The 20,536-nt window shown below is 44.7% G+C and overlaps 1 protein-coding gene across 2 annotated transcripts; it reads right to left on the minus strand.

The window, feature by feature from the left end:
* Positions 1-2,716: 2,716 nt before the first annotated feature.
* On the minus strand, positions 2,717-18,285 carry LOC117882871 (aldo-keto reductase family 1 member B1-like). Of its 2 annotated transcripts, none has more exons than XM_034781745.1 (10): positions 18,066-18,285; positions 15,046-15,204; positions 13,419-13,535; positions 12,191-12,268; positions 10,751-10,873; positions 7,519-7,625; positions 7,199-7,280; positions 5,939-6,022; positions 3,856-3,938; positions 2,717-3,004 (listed from the first exon to the last, which is right to left on the minus strand). In XM_034781745.1, the coding sequence occupies exons 1-10, from the start codon at positions 18,129-18,131 to the stop codon at positions 2,962-2,964; spliced, it is 942 nt and encodes a 313-aa protein (XP_034637636.1). In that variant the 5' UTR covers positions 18,132-18,285; the 3' UTR covers positions 2,717-2,961. The 2 variants fall into 2 exon arrangements, with proteins under 2 accessions (XP_034637636.1, XP_034637630.1); XM_034781739.1 differs by having other exon boundaries at positions 15,037-15,204; positions 18,066-18,279.
* Positions 18,286-20,536: the final 2,251 nt, after the last annotated feature.

Genomic DNA, 20,536 nt, shown 5'->3' on the forward strand with positions numbered 1-20,536 from the left:
ATGAAGAATCAGTAAGCTACAGAATTTTTTCCTCTGTGACCTCAAGGTGCTCTCACAGCTAATTTGATAAGCTCATAGCACAAACTCCAAATTTTAAGCAGGATCAAAAGAATGAGGGCCCCCACTCTAGGGGGAATTTAGAGCAGGCACTCTCTTGTGAGTCACTGAAAAAAATGCCCTAACACAGTAACCAGAAGACCTCAGCTGTAAAGTAATAGTTCCTTCTTCATGGTCATTCAAAAAGTGTATGCTTTTATGGAGGAGGAGTGTGCTAGTCAGATTAAATTAACCCCACCCCTAGGTTAATTGAGTAATCAATCTTATGTAGGGAAGTCATTTACCTCCCTTCCTCCAAAAAGAAGCTAAAGGTGCAGTTTGTGTATGGGAGATGACTATCAATGGCTGAATGTAGGGGAGGAGGTAAGTGAGTCCAGACAGACTGAAAAGCACTCTCCAATCTTTCAGGATGAAAATGATACTGCCATTTTAACTGGTGGTGCTGCTTATTCTGAGATCTTTGAATAGGAGCATAGTGTCCTATACAGAAAAATTTTCCATGTGGAGTGCAGTGAGAGCTTGGGACAGATTTTGATCCCAGTTAGGGTAGTGCAAGGAGAGCTTGTAGTAGCACAACCAGTCTCTTGCAATATGGGGTACTAGGTAACAAGTGACCCATAGTTGGAAAGGCACTAGAACAGGGGCAGGCAAATTTTGGCCTGAGGGCCACATAGGGTTTTGGAAATTGTATGGAGGGCTGGTTAGGGGAGGCTGTGCCTCCCCAAACAGCCAGGCAGGGCCTGGCCCCTACCCCTGTCCTGCCTTGCTTCTCACCCCCTGAAAGCCCCACCAGGACTCCTGCCCTATCCAACCCCCCACATGTTCCCTGATGGTCCCCTTGCCCCATCTACCCCCACACTCCCTGTCCCCTGACTGCCCCCTGCCACCCACTCCAACCCCCCTTCCTGACTCCCCATTCCCCACCCTACCGACCACCCCAAACTCTCCTGCCTTCTATCCAGCCCCCCAGGAGCACTGGTGGAGGGGGATGTATGTTTGCCCTAGACCCATAATGTTCTCCACACTCAGGATAGCTTTGTACTTTATTCATGTTGAAGGTGCAGGTTCAAACCATGACTTGGTGAGGATAAGGAGGGAGAAGGGGCTTTTCTCCTCTACAACTGTAACAAAAATAATCTAGGCAATTTCTCAACTACCTTTAGGATTGTAAAGACAAGTACTTAAGTTAGCTATATCACCTACTCTTCCACAGTACCTATTGCCTCACTGCACACGTGGGGGTGGCAGAATTAAGGTTGCACAAGCAAGTGCTAACATTTTTACTTTACTCATGTAATATTACTTGGAAGAAATGATTGAACACTAACAGACCCCAGTCATGGGGGGGCAGGATCAAACCTCAGGAGCTTAGTACATGAGCCTCTACTGCAAGAGCTAAAGGCCAACTGACTGTTAGATTAATGAGTCAGCTCTACAGCTCTCACACCATTAGATGGGACAGGCCACCACATCCAGGTGGTGTGTAGGTTACAAGGGCTCTTGCTAAGCCTCATTTACAGCAGCTAGCACCTCCCAGTGGAATAGCTAAAGGCAATGGGCTCAGTAAACAATGATTATTGCTTCAACAGCACCCAAACATCTCCATAGGGTTTTTTTTTAAATCCTAATTTGTAGATGTGTCTGAGAAAACAGGTGTTGTCTGGCTCCTACCAATGCCAGACAAAGCATTGCAGCCATTCTTCTGTTGGTCCTCAAATTATTTTCTACTTTATGGTCTTTACTTGCTTTAGGTCACCTGTGATCTAGTTAATGCATTAAGTATTGTGAAAAAAATTGCAAGTTTAGGGGGCTACATTCTACTCCAATGTTTTAAAACATGCTTTCTCCACATTTACCTAAAGGTTTATACTTTAGAGATCCAGGGCTTATCTAAAAAGTACTTCTGTGATCAATGAGCATTATGACAATCTAGCTTTGTGTCCAAGACTTCCAGCACTACCAGACACTCTCCCTTGTGCACCCCACTGAGCCCAAAGCTCCTACAATTCCACTCACACCAAAGATAGATTTCTTCCTCTCCCTTTATGCTAAGGGATACATGGATCAGGTTTGTCATAGAACCACTTCCACTGCTGAGCTAGTGTGTCAGGCCCTCAAAGTGGGTCACAACCCCCTTTGAATGGGGTTGCCAGGGCTGGCTTAGATTTGCTGGGGCCTGGCCTGGAACTACCCAGGGCTGAAGCCAAAGCCTGAGGACTGAGCTTGCAGGCCCCCTGCCAGGGGCTGAAGCCCTTGAGCTTCAGCTTTGGGCCCCAGCCCAGAGCAGTGGGGCTTGGGTAGGCTCAGCTTTGGTTCCCCCCGACCTAAGGTTGTGAAGTAATTTTTGTTGTCAGAAGGGCATCGCACTGCAATGAAGGTTAAGAACCACTGCACTAGCCTACTGGTGCACCATTTAGTAAAGTGAACTCTACACTCATTCAAATAATTGTACTCAGAATTGTTTAATGTCTTAGATACAGTAGGCACAGGATAGTTATTATCCAGCTGGAACAATAAGACAACAGGCATACAAGTAACTGTATAAAGAGTTATAGTTAATACACTGACTTTTGTGCTAACCTACCTTAAACTCCTCCTCAAGTGACTAGATGGGAAATGGAGTTTAATATACCAGTAAACAAGAGGAATGAAAGTTAACTTTTGGGGGGGGGGGTAGTAGTCTTGCAAAAAGCAGTACCTCCAACCTTTTGACAAAAAGGTAACCATCCAAATGTGTTAAATATTTGTTTAGCTTTTATATTCATTCCTTCCTCCTTCAACCCCTGTGTAGGATGGTAAAAGAAGGGCAGACAATAGTTGAAGGACACAATCAGTATAGAAGAACAAATCAGAGCAGAAGAGGCTCCAACTCTAATAACCAGAGATGCCAAGGAAACACCAGCTTTAATAATCTTCTTCAAATGGATATTCCTTGTGATTGACAGCACTAAAAAAAAAAAAAAAAAAAAGTGGGTGTTACTGATATTCAAACTTCTCTAGGGAAGACAGGTGGGTTTGATAGTGCATAGGTAGATGTTCATCAAGCAGGTCCCTACTGTAGGTATTAAAAGCATTCTGAACCTCCCAGCCATTCTTTTCATAGCACTTCTACCTTAGTCAGAGGAACATTGCTTGCTGGAGCAGTCATTAAATTTAGGTATTTGGAACATATGGACAAGACAGAGGGGATAGTACCTGCTAAAGAAATGATTATGTAGGGATTATCTTCCTCTTGACATCAGTCATTCCAAGGCCTGGTCTACATTAGTGGGTTAGGTCAATGTAAGATGTCTTGTCTCAACCTAGCTGTGGAAATGCCTTCACTTATGTCAGTGGGAGCCAAATTTAAGTGCCTCTCTCTACCGATTTAACACCACCACCTCCCCAAGCAGTGTACATGGACGATCAATGTAATTACGTCAATGCAGTGTCAGTGTAGACACACTGCATTGCCTTTGTTGACTGTTACTGGCTTTCAAGAGCCATGTCCCACAATGACAATACAAGCGCTGCTAGGGAGGATGCGAAGTGCTGATAGAGTCAAGTATGCACACACACAAGCAATTTAATAGCCACTGCAGTGGCCGTATGCTGACGTGACCTATATTGACATAATTTTGTAGTGTAGACAGAGTCTAAGGTTTGTCTAATTACCCAAAGCCCATGATTTAAACTCTAGGGTCCTGCCTGCTTTCCCTTTCTCAAGGGGAGCGAGACCCTGCCTTGCCTTTAAAAGCAATAGTAAGCAATGAGTGGGATTTTTGGCATTCTGTAGGATTCAGAAGAAAAGCAGCCTACTTGAGCATTTCAACAATCCTCCAATTCCTGTTAAAGCTGAGGATGGTTTCCATCTCCTCATTAGTCAATTCAAAGTCAAACACCTGAAAGGAAAGTGTTTTCAGTTAGGTCTGTAAGCAGCTGGAAATTAAATGCACCTAAAGTAAAGATAAGGCAGCTATGACTTAGAGCTGGGGTGAATTGTACCATATTGGGTGACCAAAAATTCCACTGAAGCATAATTACACCAGCTACCCTCACTTCAGATAGAGTGGAATACTTAGCACTAGGACAGGACCTGGATCCGGACCCGGACACCTTTCATCTGTAACTGCTCATATGATAGGCTTCCAGACAGGGCCGGCTCCAGGCACCAGGCAACCAAGCATATGCTTGGGACAGCACCTGGTAAGGGGCGGCCAATCTTGGGGTGGCAGGGGGCAATGCCGCATGGGGGGGGGGGGGTGGGGGCGCGGCGCGCGGGGGGGGGGGGGTTGCGGGGGCGCGCGGGGGGGGGGGGTTCAGCAGCGGGGCACGGGGGGTGTTCGGCAGCGTGGCAGGGGGCTCTTCGGCGGTGCTCCATGCAGCGGGGTTCAACACCGCAGCAGGGATGGGGGTGGTGTTCGGCAGCACGGTGGAGGTCGGGCGGCCGTTGTTCGGCGGTACTCGGTGGGGGTTTTATGGCGGGGCGGCGCCTTTTTTTTTTTGCTGCTTGGGGCGGCAAAAAAGTTAGAGCCGGCCCTGCTTCCAGAAGTTCTACCCAGAACAACTAAAAGGAAGTCCAATGACTTCGGCAACATGCAATGAAAAGAGACACCTTAGATTCTAAGGTGAGAGTACCTCTTTACTCCCATGAGTATTTCCACTGAAGTCAGTGGGCTGCTAGGTAAGCAGGTCTAGTCCAAGAAGGAGGACTTGTGTGGCACCTACTCACTTATTGTCCCACTGACTTCCAGGGCAGTCCTCAGGCGAGTAACTTGTCTCCACTGGGAGAAAGAGGCTTGCAGGCAGACTGTGGCCCCTTAGCAAAGTTTTCCTCTCAGAGTTTACATAATCAGACCCATCGCCTGCTAAGTTTTGCTGGGATTTCCCCTCCCTTTTTATAAATATAAACATTGAAATCAGGATAGCAGTCCCCCAACAGTGATCAGTGCTAGATGCTTCAGAAGAAGGTGCAAGGAAGCCAATGGTGGAAAATTAGGGAATAACCTTCCCCCTAGACGACTTCTTTTCAATGCCCATCAATTATTGGTAGTATTATACCCCAAAGCATAAGTGATTATGGTGCTAATGCATTTTTAGCCAGTCCTATACAGCTGATGTTTTAGGCAGCCAGAATGCTTGAGCCTACTAAGGTTTTGGTGTCAAGGATGTGTTGTGGCACTGCATTCCACTGTTAATTTATGCATGGTAGAAGTTATGCCTGTCATGTTCTTGTATTAGATGCTCGTGCTGACTGATCTTTATTATATCAACCATTGTAGTGCCATAATAGCCCTTTTTAAGTCCTCGCCTCTCAACTAAATAGGCCTAATCATTTCACACATTTGTCCATGTGTGTTTTTAAGTCTACTCATATTAAATTACTTAAAGATAATGCATCCCAGTGGGTAGAGCACAGCTCTATTCCCAGCTCTGCCACTGGCCTGCTGGGTGACCTGGGGCAAGTCACTTCATCACCCTCAGTTTCCCCATCTATAAACAGGTGGATAATGAGTCTGACCACTCTTGCAAAGCATTTTGAGATCCACTGCTGAAAAGCACACTATAAGAAGTAGGTATTAAATTAGGTTTAACTCTAGCTACATAAGAGTAGAATTAAAGCTTAAAATGAAGAGACTTGGAAATGTGGTATGACAAATAAGATGTGAGAGTTTAATTCACTTCGCTCCCGGTTTTAAATTTAACAAAAATGCAAGACCACTTTAATTTTCACTCACAGCATGAGCACATAACTAAAAATGGAGTACTGAATACTGAAATATTGAAGGATCTTTCCACCTCTCTGCCCCTTCTCTTGCTCCCATCAAATGTAATATGGGTTAATGAGAAAATATGAAGATGTAATGGATAGGTGTAGCAATAGTCTTATTTGAAACCTTACCTTAAAGTTCTCCTCAATATGGTGTGGTTTGTCAGACTTGGGAATGACTGCCACATTCCTCTGGATATGAAACCGTATCAGAACCTGAGAGTAAAGAACAGGAATTCTGATGACACTGAAGCTACCAGTTACTAGTGGAGCTGGTCAAGGGCTTTTTGGAGGTTTTTCTGGGGGTGGTGGGGTGGGGTGTATTGTTCTAAACAAGTTTTCTAGAAATGTAGCACTTTTTTCTTTCCTGGGGTTACAAACCAATCCCAGTTTCTGCAAATGTATTCATTGTTCAGAAGTATTCCTCAGATGGTTTGTGCAAAGAAATTGCATCCTGTAGTGTGTTTGCAAGCTGCTCGAGTCAACTATGAATTGTTTGCAATGTCATTGTTTCTGCTCCCTGCTCGGGTAAGAAGTTTTTGGAAAAGAGGATGTCCTCAGTGACCCCCATGGCCTGTGTTATACAGGGGTTCAGATGATCATAGAGGCCCCTTCTGGTCTTCAGAACTGAACGAGGAACAGCTAAGACTCCCAACTTTGACATCTTCAACAGAAAAAAAGGATGAATTTTTCAGGAAGCATTTTTGGGAAAAAAAATTCACCCTGTTTTTCAAGCTACTTCATGATTGGTGCCTAACAACTACTGACTGCGTGTGAGTGTGAGGATCTGTCTGAAGAGTCATTCTCTCAAAACATTCTTACGAGCAAAAAAAACAAAACAAAAACACACATTTGTAAGAGTGTTTATGAACAGAAAATACTAAGAAGTACAAACATTGTCAAACCGAGCAGCCAAGAGGAAATTTTCCTCAACTGTTCACAAACACTGAATTCTGGAAAACAAACACCTGCTAGTTTTAGTCAATAGCGAAACACTGAGGCGTTCACGAAAAATAATTTAGCCGGATCAAAGATTCATAGGGTGATTTGGCTGAAGCACATTTGATTTTTTCCACAGCCCCTTTCATCATTAAGTTCATATGATCAACATGGCACTTTCTGGAGGGCACCCAAAGGCCCATCTCTAAGGCTGATCAGCAATAATCTGTGCTAATGACAGGCACTCCCTGTTCCTTGCCAAGTCCTTCCTGTTCCCAGACTGAACTGTTTGTTCTGATAATCCCTCTCCTTCAAAACTAGGTACGTTTAAAATAAGACATTCTAAGAGTCACTGTGTAAAGATGGCAGAGTATCTGTGGAAGAGTGCAATGCTGGTGCAAAGCAATTTATTATAAAGGAGGCAACAAACACAGTGCTGAGACTCCAATGTACCTGAGCAGAGGTTTTGCTGTGTTTAACGGCAATCTCTTTAATCTTAGGGTCCTCTAGAAGAGTAGGGTCCCCTGGCTTGGCCCTATAAAAAAAAAAAAAAAAAAAAGGGGGGGGGGGAGGATAAGAACTGTCAGTAGGTTAATGGTAGACTACCATCCCTTGCAGGATACAGGATATATTTCACAGGAGGATTTGCAATATAGCAACAGAAATACGTATCAATTGTAACTGCATTGGTCATTCAACTTTCTTCAATGATTTGAGAGAGACATACATACTCTAAAATGCTTCCAAGAAGAGAGGCTGCCAAGCATTCTTACCAGGGCCTGTCAGGAGAGCCAAGGGGACTGTATGCGGTCACAGAGATCCCTTTGGATTGGCAATAATTAATCAGCTTCTCCTGGGTGAGGTATGGGTGGCACTCAATCTGCAGGCACAAGGACACACAGGTTCACCCAGTGGCAGACTGTACTGCTAGCGCTCCAGAGAATACAGACCCTATGACTACCTTTGGAGCCATTTGTATGCCTATGGTATAAAGAAGTCTTGCAGAACATCTCACACACTAAAAATCTACATGCCTTGCTGTTGATTATTATTTGCACTACAGTAGCATCTAGAGCAGCAGTTCTCAAACTGTGGATTGGGACCCCAAAGTGTGTCGCAACCCCTTTTTAATGGGGTTGCCAGAGCTGGCATTAGACTTGCTGGGGCCTGATGCCAAAGCCCAAGCCCCTCCGCCTAGGGCTGAAGGCAAAGCCCAAGGGCTTCAGCCCTGGATGGCAGGTCTCAGGTTATAGGCCCCTCAACTGGGGCTGAAGCCCTTGGGCTTCGCCTTTGGCCCCCCATGCCTGGGCAGCAGGGCTCAGGCTTAATCTCAGGCCCTCCCACCTGGGACTGTGGGACTCGAGCGGGCTCAGGCTTCGGTCCCCACTCCTGGGATCATGTAATAATTTTTGTTGTCAGAAGGGGGTCACGGTGCATTGAAGTTTGAGAACCCCGGACTAGAGGCCTGAACCTATATCAGAGCCACACGGTTCTAGGTTCTGTACAACATAGTGACAGTATCTGCCCTGAAGCACTTCCAGTCCAAATAGACAAGATATACAAAGTACTATTATCCCCTCTGTAAAATGGGGAAACAAGGGTAAGTGACTTGCCCAAGGTCATGAAGGAAGTCTGTAGCAGACCAGGGTCTACAAAGTCACTGTTCAATGAATTAACCGCAAAATTGTTCTTCCTTCTTTTATCATGATGATGATGAAAACCTGATAATAGTCTACTTGCCCATCACACAAAAGTTACTCTCCCATAGTGAGTAGAATTTTGCTAGGGCAGGTATACATCTAATGCTTTAATGCTTTGTATATGGGCAACATGGCAGAGTAATTGTCGTCGTAGAAACCGGAACTTGGAGATTTCCCAACTTCTTGTTTTAACGCCTTAAATTTACATTAATATAGTTCTCAATCTCCTTTCATATACTGATTGCACATTCAAATAATGCAGCCTGTAAAGCATGCATATACTTCTACAAGAGCAGTGCATCATTTTAAAGTATTTCTTAGATTGTAAATACTTCAGGGCAGAATCAGTGTCTTTTTAGGGTATATGTAATGCACCAACCACAGTGGGAACCTAATCCTGATTGGGACGTTTGGGTACTCCAGCTACATAATATTAGACAACAACATTATTAAAAAACTGTTTTAAAGCAATTTGTTTTAAGTTAATGTTTAAAAAAGGTGTTGGGCAAAGTGAAACGGCTTATTATGCTCCATAAATAAAAAGCCAAATGGAGTAGTTATCAAATCCTTTATCCTGCCTTCTGAAGTCACAGGAAACTGGCTGAGCAAGACCCCACCATACGTTCAAAGGTAAAAAGGAAAAGTCTTTGGCCTGATCATGCAGGTCTTACCTCGTGCAGGTAGTCCCATTGATGTCAATGGCACTGTTCACGTGAGTATGGATTCCCATGTTTATTCATGCTTATAGATTATGCTGCAGGAGCTGGTGTTAACTTGGCACGTTCAACTGGCAATCTCAACGGCCATACAACTTTATGGTTACAGTGCTGTGTCTACAAATACAGCCCCTCCCCCCCTACGCTTAGACCACGCTAAAGTTACACATTCAGCCAAAGGAGTCATTTAATAAAGCTGTAAACACTTGGGGGGTGGGAGGGAATTATATGGGAACCCTTCCCAATCATACTGCAGAACCATGACATGACACAAGGATAACAATAAAATTAGAGGTATAACTTTAAGTCTCTGAAACGCTCATGAATGCTATTGCCCAGTGTACTGCATTAAGCAGAGGAACTTTCATCAGCCATATTTTAAAGCCAGAAATCTGTTTTGGGGTTTGTTTGTTTTTTGGCACCTTGGAAAAAACTGCACAAGTCAGGGAAAAATATAAATCAACTTTAGTGGGCTTAAATCTGTGGGTATATTTTGTAGGCTCAAATGTATGATAGTGTTCTAGAACTTCTTGATGTTTAAGACATCTGTCATGGACTGGCTGGCCCTTTAAAGGGGAGTTGGGTTCTGCCTTGTCTGTGAGGTAGCAGTTATTGCCCTGATTATCTTGATCTGGTGACTTAATTACAACTATTGATCCCAGCTGTGAGTGAAAGGGTCTGAGAGAACTACAGAGGCCAGAGGAGAACTCAGTTAAAGGAAGCTTCTGTTGGTAGGCAGAGCTGCCCAGAGGATTCAGGGGGCCTAGGGCAAAGCAATTTCAGGGACCCCTTCCATAAAAAAAAGTTGCAATACTATAGAATACTATATTCTTGTGGAGGTCCCTGTAGGGCCTGGGGCAAACTGCCCCATTTGCACCCCCCTCTGGGCAGCCCTGTTGGTAGGAAGGGCTGGATGAAGGCAGGTTGAAGTAGGAAAGTCCCTGGGAGAAGAGGCAGTGAGGAAACCTGCTGCAAAGAAGAGCCTTCCGGGGAAAAGTCCTGGGTAGCAGTGCTCAGCTTACAAAACATAGAACGCCACGGAGTCTGAAAGTAGGGCAAAGGGAGGGAACTGGAGCATCACCCAAAAGGGGCAGAACTACCATTTGTTTAGATGTTTATTTGGATTTTCAGTTTGTCCTTTCATTACCTGGAAAGGGACAACACTTAAGAGGTAACTGGGCTGGACCACAGAAGATGCAGACAGAAACAGATCAGGCCATTGCAGGGCCAAAGTGACCACCAGAGGGTGCTAGAGATGAAGACCCCTGCAATGTCAGGCTCGGATACCTGGCTGTGCAATGATGAGGAGTGAAACCACTTACAGCATTTCATGGGGTTGTGAAAGATTCTATATTCTGCACATGCTGCTACGAGGTGTATCAGGTGAGTCTAGATGCCACATGACTACTGGGATGCAAGTTAGGATGGTCATTCAACAGTAATACTCACTCACTGAACTGCAATGTCGACAGATGTTCCTGAGTTTTCAGTATTTTGCTGAATTCCAAATTCCTTAAGTTCAGTGCAAGCATATGTAACCCAGTCTTTACACTATGTTCAGCAGAAACCAGCAGGAATAAATACCTTACCTGGTTGTTGGCAGGCTTGAATTTTAAACCAGGTTTAGTTAAGATTCTCTCAATCTGTTTGTGGTTAAAGTTGGAGATTCCAATGGCTTTCACCAGACCTGCATCCACCAGCTCTTCCATAGCCTAAGGGGACAAAGTAATCCAGTCATGTTCAGGACCTAGTACTATTGCCAGCTTAGCCTTTCCTTTACCACATTAACTGATAAACCAATAAGGAGGTCAGACTAGAGCAGGGGTGGGCAAACTTTTTGGCCTGAGGGCCACATCTGGGTATGGAAATTGTATGGCGGGCCATGAATGCTCACAAAATTGGGGGTTGGGGTGAGGGCGGGGGTGAGGGCTCCGGCTGGGCCAGAAATGAGGAGTTCAGGGTGCGGAAGGGTGTTCTGGGCTGGGATCGAGGAGTTCGGAGAGTAGAAGAGGGATCAGGGCTGGGGCAAGGGGTGGGGCATAGGAGGGGGTCGGGTGCAGGCTCCGGATGGCACTTACCTCAAGCGGCTCCCAGAAGCAGCGGCATGTTCCCATTCGTCTCCTACACGGAGGCGCAGACAGGCGGCTCTGCACACTGCCCTGTCCACAGATGCCGCCCCTGCTGTGGGGGTAGCGCTTGGGTGGGGGCAGTGTGCGGAGCCCCCTCGCTGCCCCTACACGTAGGAGCCAGACGGGGGACATGCTGGCTGCTTCTGGGAACCATGCAGAGTGGGGCAAGTCCCTGACCACGCTCCCCGGCTGGAGTGCTGGAGCTGGACAAGCCCCGGACCCCACTTCCCAACGGGAGTTGGAGGGCCAGATTAAAACGTCTGGAGGGCCGGATGCAGCCCCCGGTCCGTAGTTTGCCCACCCCTGGACTAGATGATCTAGTGGTCATGTCTGGCCTTAAAATCTTTGCATCCATGAATTAACTGTTCACATTAAGCATGTCTCTTCCTCAGAGTCCATCCCACCATCACATCCAGCCCAGCCCACCCTTTCCTCATGAGAGCCAAACCTCATCCTTTTAGGACACAGTCTTTTTATGTCATCTTATAGGAGCAAAGAGGTTAATAAATCACTCCGTTTTTGACCTGACAAGAAAGAGACATGAAGAGCACAGAGCTGAGCCTCAAGCTACACAGATAGGGGATCACATTCTCTTTTCCACAATGCTCAGCCTACCATTATGGGGAAAATGGCATTCGCAGAGCCACTACACCTCCTAGACTGTGGGTAACAGCAACAGACATAGAATCATGCCATCCAAATGGAATAAGGGGTAGATAGCTCTGAATAAAGAACATTTGGAAACCTTGAATTCCTAGTAATGCAAAGACCCTGTGAGCAGCCCAGAGCAGAATACATCTCTCCAAACCGTAATATGAACAACACTGCAGCCCCCACCATTACAGGCATGCAGCCTTCTGCTCAACTTCTGGTGTGTAAGCACAAAGAGGGAATTTTTACCTCCCACGTGTCCAGAATATCAGTGTTACTGGGGACAATTATACCGTTGTCATCTACAGGATGCGTCTCCTCACCAGCCTGTCATATCAAGACAGAAAGTTTAAAGAGATTTGTTTTCAGAGCTGGAATACCCAAATTCTACCAGCAAGACAAAATGGATACATAGGCCCCAATTCAACAAGGAACTTAAGCACATGCAAAACTTTAAATCAATGCGCTTAAAATTATGCACCTATTTAAGTACCTTGCTGAATCAGGGCCATACTGCATATGGTGACTTGACTTGGGGCTAATAAAGGGGAAATAGTAACCTTTGTTCAAGTAATTAGCTTAATAAGTCTAAAGAGAGGAGAGGGAAGTCCCTTATTCTTTATGTAACAAGTTTCATTCCAGCCCTGGTATTCATTCCAAAAAACTATGGTTAATTCTGTGACTTGCTTTTTCCACTGATAATCACTCTAAATAGACAAATAATTAAGAACATAAGAATGGCCATACTGGGTCAGACCAAAGGTCCATCTAGCCCAGCATCCTGTCTTCCGACAGTGGCCAATGCCAAACGCCCCAGAGGGAATGAACAACAGGTAATCACCAAGTGATCCATGTCCTGTCACCCATTCCAGGCTTCTGGCAAACAGAGGCTAGGGACACCATCCCTGCCCATCCTGGCTAATAGCCATTGACGGACCTATCCTCCATGAACTTATCTTGTTCTTTCTCCCAAACTGGAATTCACACAACACTGCCCCTGCAGCTGAAGAAGCCTGGATGTGAAATGCCCTACTCCAAACCCATGCATTCTATGTTGTAAAGTCACAGTTCTGCTATTCCTTAGAGAGAAAAGTATAGTATGCAGCAACCAGAACTCCTAAAGAGCTAATTGACAGCTAAATACCCATATGCACAGGAGTATAGCCTTCCTTTTGCCATTTAGGTGACTTGCATTGGTAGCAACCAACAAGTGCTCCTAAGTCTTGGGAGGCTTGGATGCTGTGGAAGCAACATCTATAGATGCCTCCTCCTCATCTTCACCCTTCTTCTGCCAGAGAAGTGGCCTCACGTTTCTCTATATAGTGTAACATTTAGATGAATAAAGCATGGCAAAGAGGCATTCCAGAAGGAGGCTAGTCCTCCTTGGCTGACTAGATGGTGGCCATGGCCTAGCATCTGAGCACTCAAGGATTCTCTCAGGATGATGTGGAGAAAAGAACTAGAGGAGGCTCACTACCTTGAATCCCATAGGAAAATGAATAAGGTAGAGGTCCAGGTAGTCCAGTTTCAGTGCAGCAAGACTTTTCTGGCATGCCCCCTTCACAAGGGATCGCTCATGAAACGTGCACCACAACTGGAAGGAGAAAACGGTGCATGACAGTTACTCTGAAACCTTACAGAATCCTCCTGACCGGAGAGAGGCTATGTTATATCTACTAGAAATAGATCTGAGAGCATCACCCTTCTGCTTCCATGGCTTATGCCAAAGACAGATCGATGTGTCCTGCTGCTAAAATTGTAAGTCGCAGATTAAAATAGAGCCCAAACTCAAAATACAATATTAGCACAAAGCAACTAGAATTTGTATTTATAAAAAGGGATTGACAGAATCAAGTTTCCGGCCATGTGACCCCCAGATGGGAAAAACTGCATGTATTTTGGCAATTCCACATTTCCAAGGTGATTAAAGTTGTCAGTATGGCCTACTGATTTTTATAACCTAATTCCAAAGCTCAGATACAAGGAGAGAATTGTCATATGGTATTTGGAAACTTCAATAAGCCACACATCACTGTCCTGAACCCAAACTAGAGCTGGTTGTAACTTGTCTTTTATTTAAATATTTTGATGGAAAAACTGGCTTTTGACCAAAATTAAAATTTGAGAAAAATGTTATTTTGGTCAAAATTTCCATTTTTTTTTTAAATTGAAAAAACTAGAAACGAAAAATTCCTAGTAACAATTTCCATCTTCTAGTAAGATGTTTTTGGTTTTTTACCACCCTCTAACCTTCCTCACCTCAAAAGACCCCCAAAACAAAACAAAAATAACCAACATTTTATTTGTTTTGTTGACAAACAAAATTTTCTCCAGAAAATTAAAATACAAATACCCACAAATTTCCTGCTCTACTAAAAACTGGTTTTAGGCAGAGGAACAAATTCAGAGAGGAGCGCAGAGGTGATCTAAGTTGGTTTAGCTCATATGTCAGTGGGCCAGAAGAGGAAAAGTAGAGCAATTAAGGCAATTAACTAGAAAAGTAAAAGTTATAATAGGCCCCCAACTTTAATTTACACCTTATTCCAAGTTTTCATTGCATTGCATTTCATTTCATTTCATTCGTTCCAATAATTTAGGCTCCCTTACACATCAGTAAGTAGGTCTTAAAAAAAAAAAAAAGTTAACTTAAGCATTGCCTCTGAATTTGACCTAGAGACTTTAATTTCTTGTTTTTCCTACCATGCTTCTTGGGGGAAAAGCCTTAAAATAGCAAAGACTCAAAATTTGCAGATCAGGAGAAATTAATATGATCATGGTGCACACGCTACCCTTCTCCGAGTTGTCAATATGTTCCCAGGACGGTTCTTCTCCCATTGCAAATAATGGATGAATTTTATGGAAGATCCTGCTCCAGACAACAGAACTACAGGAATCCCATTTTCCTTGTTTTTACCCCTCTCCCTGCCTTGTTAGAAAGACAGAAGCATAAAACTGACAGCAGGGGTGAAGAGGATTATTCCCTCGGTCATTTTACCCCTAGAGCCTAGGCTGTCTGTTGAGCTCCATCTCTCTCCATGTAACTAACTGATTTGCCCCATCACCCCATGATATAATTCCTGTAGCCAGGGTTGTACCTTACTGACAACAAAAAGATCTTCTCGCTTCACAACCCCTTCCTTGATTTTCTGCTGGATCCCATCCCCTATTTCACTCTCATTCTTGTACAAATAGGCACAGTCGAAGTGGCGGTATCCAACATCGATGGCAAACTTCACTGCTTCTTCCACCTTCCCTGGAGGAGCCTGAAAACAAAATGAACACCTGTAAAACACCAACATTTCCAGATAAGAGAGTGGTTCAAACTGACCATAGAGGGGGTTTGCTAATCCAATGGCATGCCAACTAGATCAGACTAATCACCATTTTGAATGTGCTTCTGTACCTGGGAATTTTTCCTGTGATCTGTATTTATACTGAGCATAAAACTACTCAGGGTTTTGTTGTATGGGACGGAATCCAGAGGAAAGTGTGAAACACAAAGCAAGAGTGATTCAGAGAACCCCAGTTGGAAGGGTCAGTTTCTAGTTTGAAAACAGTGTTGGGATTCCTGGCTCTGTAACTATATCCAGCATTATATGTAGGCTACACAACCACCATCAGATCTATGTATGGGGGTAGTTTTTGCCTGCCTACCTGCCCCTCCCTCTACCTTCTCTGATCTCCCCCCTACACACACACACACAGCTTTGTGGGGATACCCCTTTGCTACTACAAGCCTAGTCCAGATCAGCCACCCTCCCTATCAGTTGGGACAACTTTTTGGGGGGAGGTTGCTCCTTTAAGTATCCCCACAACCCTGTCCCCACATGCACTACCAGGTAGCAGAAGCCTAAGATGGTACTGTGTCTAGCACTAGTCCTGCTTGCAAGATGTAATCTTGCAAAAATATTATTCCCAATTTCCCACAGTTCATGCACACGTTCCTGGAGTCATGGGAGTGAAAGGTGGTTGGGGGAGGACTTGCCTAACAGCTCTCTCTTCTGGATGCACAACGTTGATATTTTTATTAGTTGCATTGGAGTTAATGGGCGCTGTGTGGCTGAATTCCCTAGATGGCTTTGAAAGCCTCAAATCCAAATGCAGCTGGGCCTCTTTGGTTATTTGCTCCCCAATTGTGTATCTTTGTTTAATATATACTCAGGGCCAGATAAATGATACATATGATAAGACTATTCAATGCTGTACTTTTTTTTACTGCAAGTGCATAAAGACTGCCCTTGGAATGGATGAGAAGGTAGAAAGATTTTTTTCTCTGTCCTCACTTCAAATTTTGTCTAGTCAAATTTGAAATCAACATAAGTGGCAAGTGCTCTACACGTTTCAGGATCAAACGCAGAAGAAACAGGTTCTCCTTTAGCTCAGTCAATAACTCTGCCTCTTTGACCTGCAGAGATTCATTCAGTTTCTCGCTGGAATGGATTCCTTACAAATAAAACACTTATTTGATTAAATTAACCAGAATTAACAGAATAGGTTATCTATTCTGTATTATTCATAGAAAGAATGGCAGTTAGTTATTGTTACTACAATATACCTATGCCATAGCTCTTTTTATAATCTCTAAGACATGTATTTTCAAGCTTCTTCATAGCACAGACCACATTTTAATACAGAGATTCTCTTGGGGACACTCCCCTTGCCTCACAAGCTTTGCAATCATATGGATCAATCTCCCTTCCCACTGGCTACTTCATAATCACCCTGTCGTAAACAGCACTTGCTTAAGTAGAAGGTGAACACTAGGAAAGTCTGTAATATTTTAAACTTCTTTTAGCATGATCCAGCAGGTGGAACAAGGACTATGTGTGCCCACTGCCCAGGCAGTTATCCACAGCGCACAGCTTGAGAACCTCTGCTCTACATGTTAAGTTATGCAGCTAAAAGTAACAGATGCTGAGCAGAGATGATTGCTGTAGGAACATTCAGAGTTGTTGAATTCAATGTTAACTTTGTCTCTGCATTAGTGTACATCTGAAGAGGGTCTTTCGTCACATGACCACACAATACTGAGTAGTGCAGAATACTGGCCATCAGTACAATATAATAAGTAGAAACTGCAACTATTTTCCTATAACTAGGAGCTCTTTTTTAATGTGCATAAAACTGTTCTAAAACAATGTACACACTGGATGATCTTCGCTTGTTCTCTGTGTGATTACATTGCCAGCTTTAACATTGTTTTAATAGATTTTTGTACATAAACACACTCCCCTGGTAAGAGCGATTCTTGTAATTGCAGTCCCAATTTGTCACCATGAAAGCAAGTGACATCATAAACCCTGGACTGAAGGAAAAAAAGGGAATTAAAAAGAAGGAAGGGCTCCATTTATACAGAAAGGATGGGTTTCTTTTCTCAATTACATCACTGTAAATTCAGAATAACTCCATCAATGCCAACAGAGCTATTATGGATTTAAACTGGTGTGACTGAACTCAGAAGTTGACCTACATTTTGCACTTGGGATCTAAAGATCAAGAAAGAAATACCAAGAATGCCAGTTGTCATGCCTTCATAGAATCTAAGGCCAGAAAGGACCATTATGATCAACTTTGTTTGTATTTAAGTAAAATACATCCTAAAATTTGCTGCCAGGGACCCTTTGAAAACCCGAATTTTTAAAGAGTCTTTCAAGTAGATGTGTTGTCTCACTGCTGGCTACATTTTAGTCTTAAACCAACATTTTATGCTCACAAGTAGCTGCAGAATCTAAGCATCTAGAACAAAGCCCAATTCCTACAACTGCTGCTCATTAGCCTTTTATTGACATTGTTAGAAGAGCAGCTGAAACGCTGCTGGGCTCCTAAATCCATATAAGGGCCAGGCATTGAGCGCGAGAAAACCAAACGCCTACCAGGAAATTGGATTCACAATGACATCCAGATCTCGCTAGCAACATAAACAAAAATAGCTTGCAAAGGGGTAACTAACTGGCCTCTGGCATTGCAGGAAGCCCCGAGGAAAAGAAACGCCTGCCTTTTGCACAGACACAGCTGGAAACTTTGGCCGCATTTGTAAAAGGAGAAACAAACGCGAAGAGCCGAGCGCTGCCTGTGGCAGAGAGCAGCTGCAATGTACCCGACGTGCCAGAGCCTTTGCAATTACCTGCCAGGTACCCAGCCCCAGGATGGGCATTTTGGCCTTCGTGCTCAGTTGCACGTAGGTCGCCATAATCCCCGCTCTGCGGAACACGCCCCCGGGCCCTGCTCCAGCGGAGCCGCTTTAATAGGTCTGGCCACGCCTCAACCGCCGGGAGTGAGCGGCATTAGCTGCGTTGAGCCGACCCCGTCAGGCGAGCGGGCGAGCAGCGCCTTGTATCGCTGTGTCAGCGTGGAAGGGCTGAGGCAGCTGTCCCCTCTCTCCACGTGGTATGTTACACCAGCTAATTGGTCTGTCCTGCTCGGGGTTTGTCTTTATTTCAGGAATAGGGTAACCAAGGCCTTTAAAAACAATGGTCTCCTCCTAAATCCGTATTTCAGCAAATGAACGAGTAGCCTAAAGCTCTGAGCATGCAGCAGTTCCCAAGGGTGAGTTGTGGGCCCTGAACAGCTCTGAAAATCAGGCCCCACCTGTCTCAGACAAGGCCCCCGAAGTAGGCAAGCAAGGTGCCAAATCTAAAAATATGCATCTTAGATGCTCTGTGCCTCATTTTCCCATCTGTAAAATAGGAAAGAGCCTTACCTGCCTGAATAGGCTATTGTGAGGCTCAGTTAATTAATCAGAGGGGTAGCCGTGTTAGTCTGAATTTGTAAAAAGCAACAGAGGGTCCTGTGGCACCTTTAAGACTAACAGAAGTATTGGGAGCACAAGCTTTCGTGGGTAAGAACCTCACTTCTTCAGATACAAGGATGCGTGGGTAAGAACCTTCACTTCTTGCATCTGAAGAAGTGAGGTTCTTACCCACGAAAGCTTATGCTCCCAATACTTCTGTTAGTCTTAAAGGTGCCACAGCACCCTCTATTGCTCAGTTAATTAATGTTTCTGAAGTGCTCTGACATCATAGGATGGAAGCAGCAATAGAAATGTTATTGAACTGCACGTTCAGATCACCCTGCTAGGGTGACCACATGTCCTGTTTTTATAGGGACAGGTCCTGATATTTGGGGCTTTGTCTTATATAGGTGCCAATTACCCCCACCCCCTGTCCTGATTTTTCACCCTTGCTATCTGGTCACCCTACACTGCGTGTTCTAGGGCTTTGTGTTCCAGGACTCCATCCCTGTTCATGAAAGATCTTTGGGTAAAAAGTCATATCTAACACTGACCTATTATATGGGGGGTAGCCAAACTTACTGACCCTCTGAGCCCCATATGACGCTTCAGAAGTTTGAGAGCTGGGAGGCACCTGTCGGGGCTTGGGGCCTCAGCCCTGTGGAGAGGGGGTTTCAGGGACTCAATCCCAGGCCCTAGCAAGTGTACCCTGTGGGGCTGAAGCCCGGAGATCCCCTTCCCCCAGAGGTGACATGTAGGCAGGCATATGGGGTCACATCCCCCCCAATTTTTGCTGTCCACTCTTGGTCACATGGTGTAGCCGGGCCCCCTCCCTGTACGGCAACTGCTGGAGCTGGCAAACTGGGAGCTGTGGATATGGGGAGAGGTAGGGACAAACAGCTGGGAGCTGCAGGACCTGATGCTGCTTTTGCTGCTCTCTCTGGAGGAAGCTAAAGCAGAGGTCCCTCCCTGCAGCTCCCAGCAGTTTGCTGCTGCCTCTCCATGTGGAACTAACACCTTGATGCTGCAGGGAGGGGCCGCTGAGGGTAAGGGATATGCTTGGGGGGGGGGCATGACTCAAGCTGTTGGGGGAGGTGAACCTTTAAATTGTTTTCCTAGTCTCTGGCAGAAGCCCCTATCCCCACCACCTTGCTGCAGGGCAGAAGCCCCAATCTCTCCCACCCCCAGTCTAGTTCACGACAAAAGCATGATAATTCTCAAAGTATTTTTGTGGACCAATGAAATTTCTTTCATACTGAGACAGAACTGTTATTTTGTACTGAACACACTTTAGGCAAACACACTCGAGTCACTGTTTCCATTGATCTTTAGCACACACTCTAGATCTGAAGAGCCAGGCGACCAAACAATATCAGCAGAAGAATTTTAGATACAGGTAAATGTGTGTGTGTGTTTCCAGGCCTTTGAAGAAATTTGTTCAGTTAGAATCAAACAACTGATAAAAGGGCTGAAATATTTATCTTTTATCCTAGTAAATGTCAAGTCTGCCTGTTGCTCACAAAGATATTCATTAAAAGGGTCTCATTTGTACATATTGATCATACTGAGTCCACGTAAGGTCAGGCTTTTCTATAAAACCTACCATGTGCTCCTTGCTTCCACAGGATTTTTGCCAAGCAGCCTGAAGACACTGGTTTGGCACATGGAACTAAAGTATCAACCGCTGTCCACAAGGTGTGCCAAAAGATCTAGAAGGGGTTTAAATCACATTTTGCTTACAGGTTTTTAAGTCACATTTTGCTTTTGCCAAAAGACAGAGGCCTCCTTTGCATCTGGGGTCATATCATCTGTCCTTCAGACCTTTGACACGTGGGGTATGTCTACACTGCAGCTAGGACGAGTCT

The sequence above is a fragment of the Trachemys scripta genome, chromosome 1 (assembly GCF_013100865.1).
Source record: "Trachemys scripta elegans isolate TJP31775 chromosome 1, CAS_Tse_1.0, whole genome shotgun sequence".
Lineage (NCBI taxonomy): Eukaryota > Metazoa > Chordata > Testudines > Emydidae > Trachemys > Trachemys scripta.

What these genes read in the sequence shown, in the direction of transcription:
- LOC117882871 (XM_034781739.1), bottom strand. Translation starts at nt 18,131, where the DNA reads ATGGCGACCTACGTGCAACTGAGCACGAAGGCCAAAATGCCCATCCTG. An exon ending in ATATTCTGGACACGTGGGAG is followed by an intron (nt 10,874 to 12,190) that starts GTAAAAATTCCC and finishes TTGTCCCCTTAG; the next exon opens with GCTATGGAAGAGCTGGTGGA. An exon ending in ACAGCAAAACCTCTGCTCAG is followed by an intron (nt 6,023 to 7,198) that starts GTACATTGGAGT and finishes CTTTACTCTCAG; the next exon opens with GTTCTGATACGGTTTCATAT.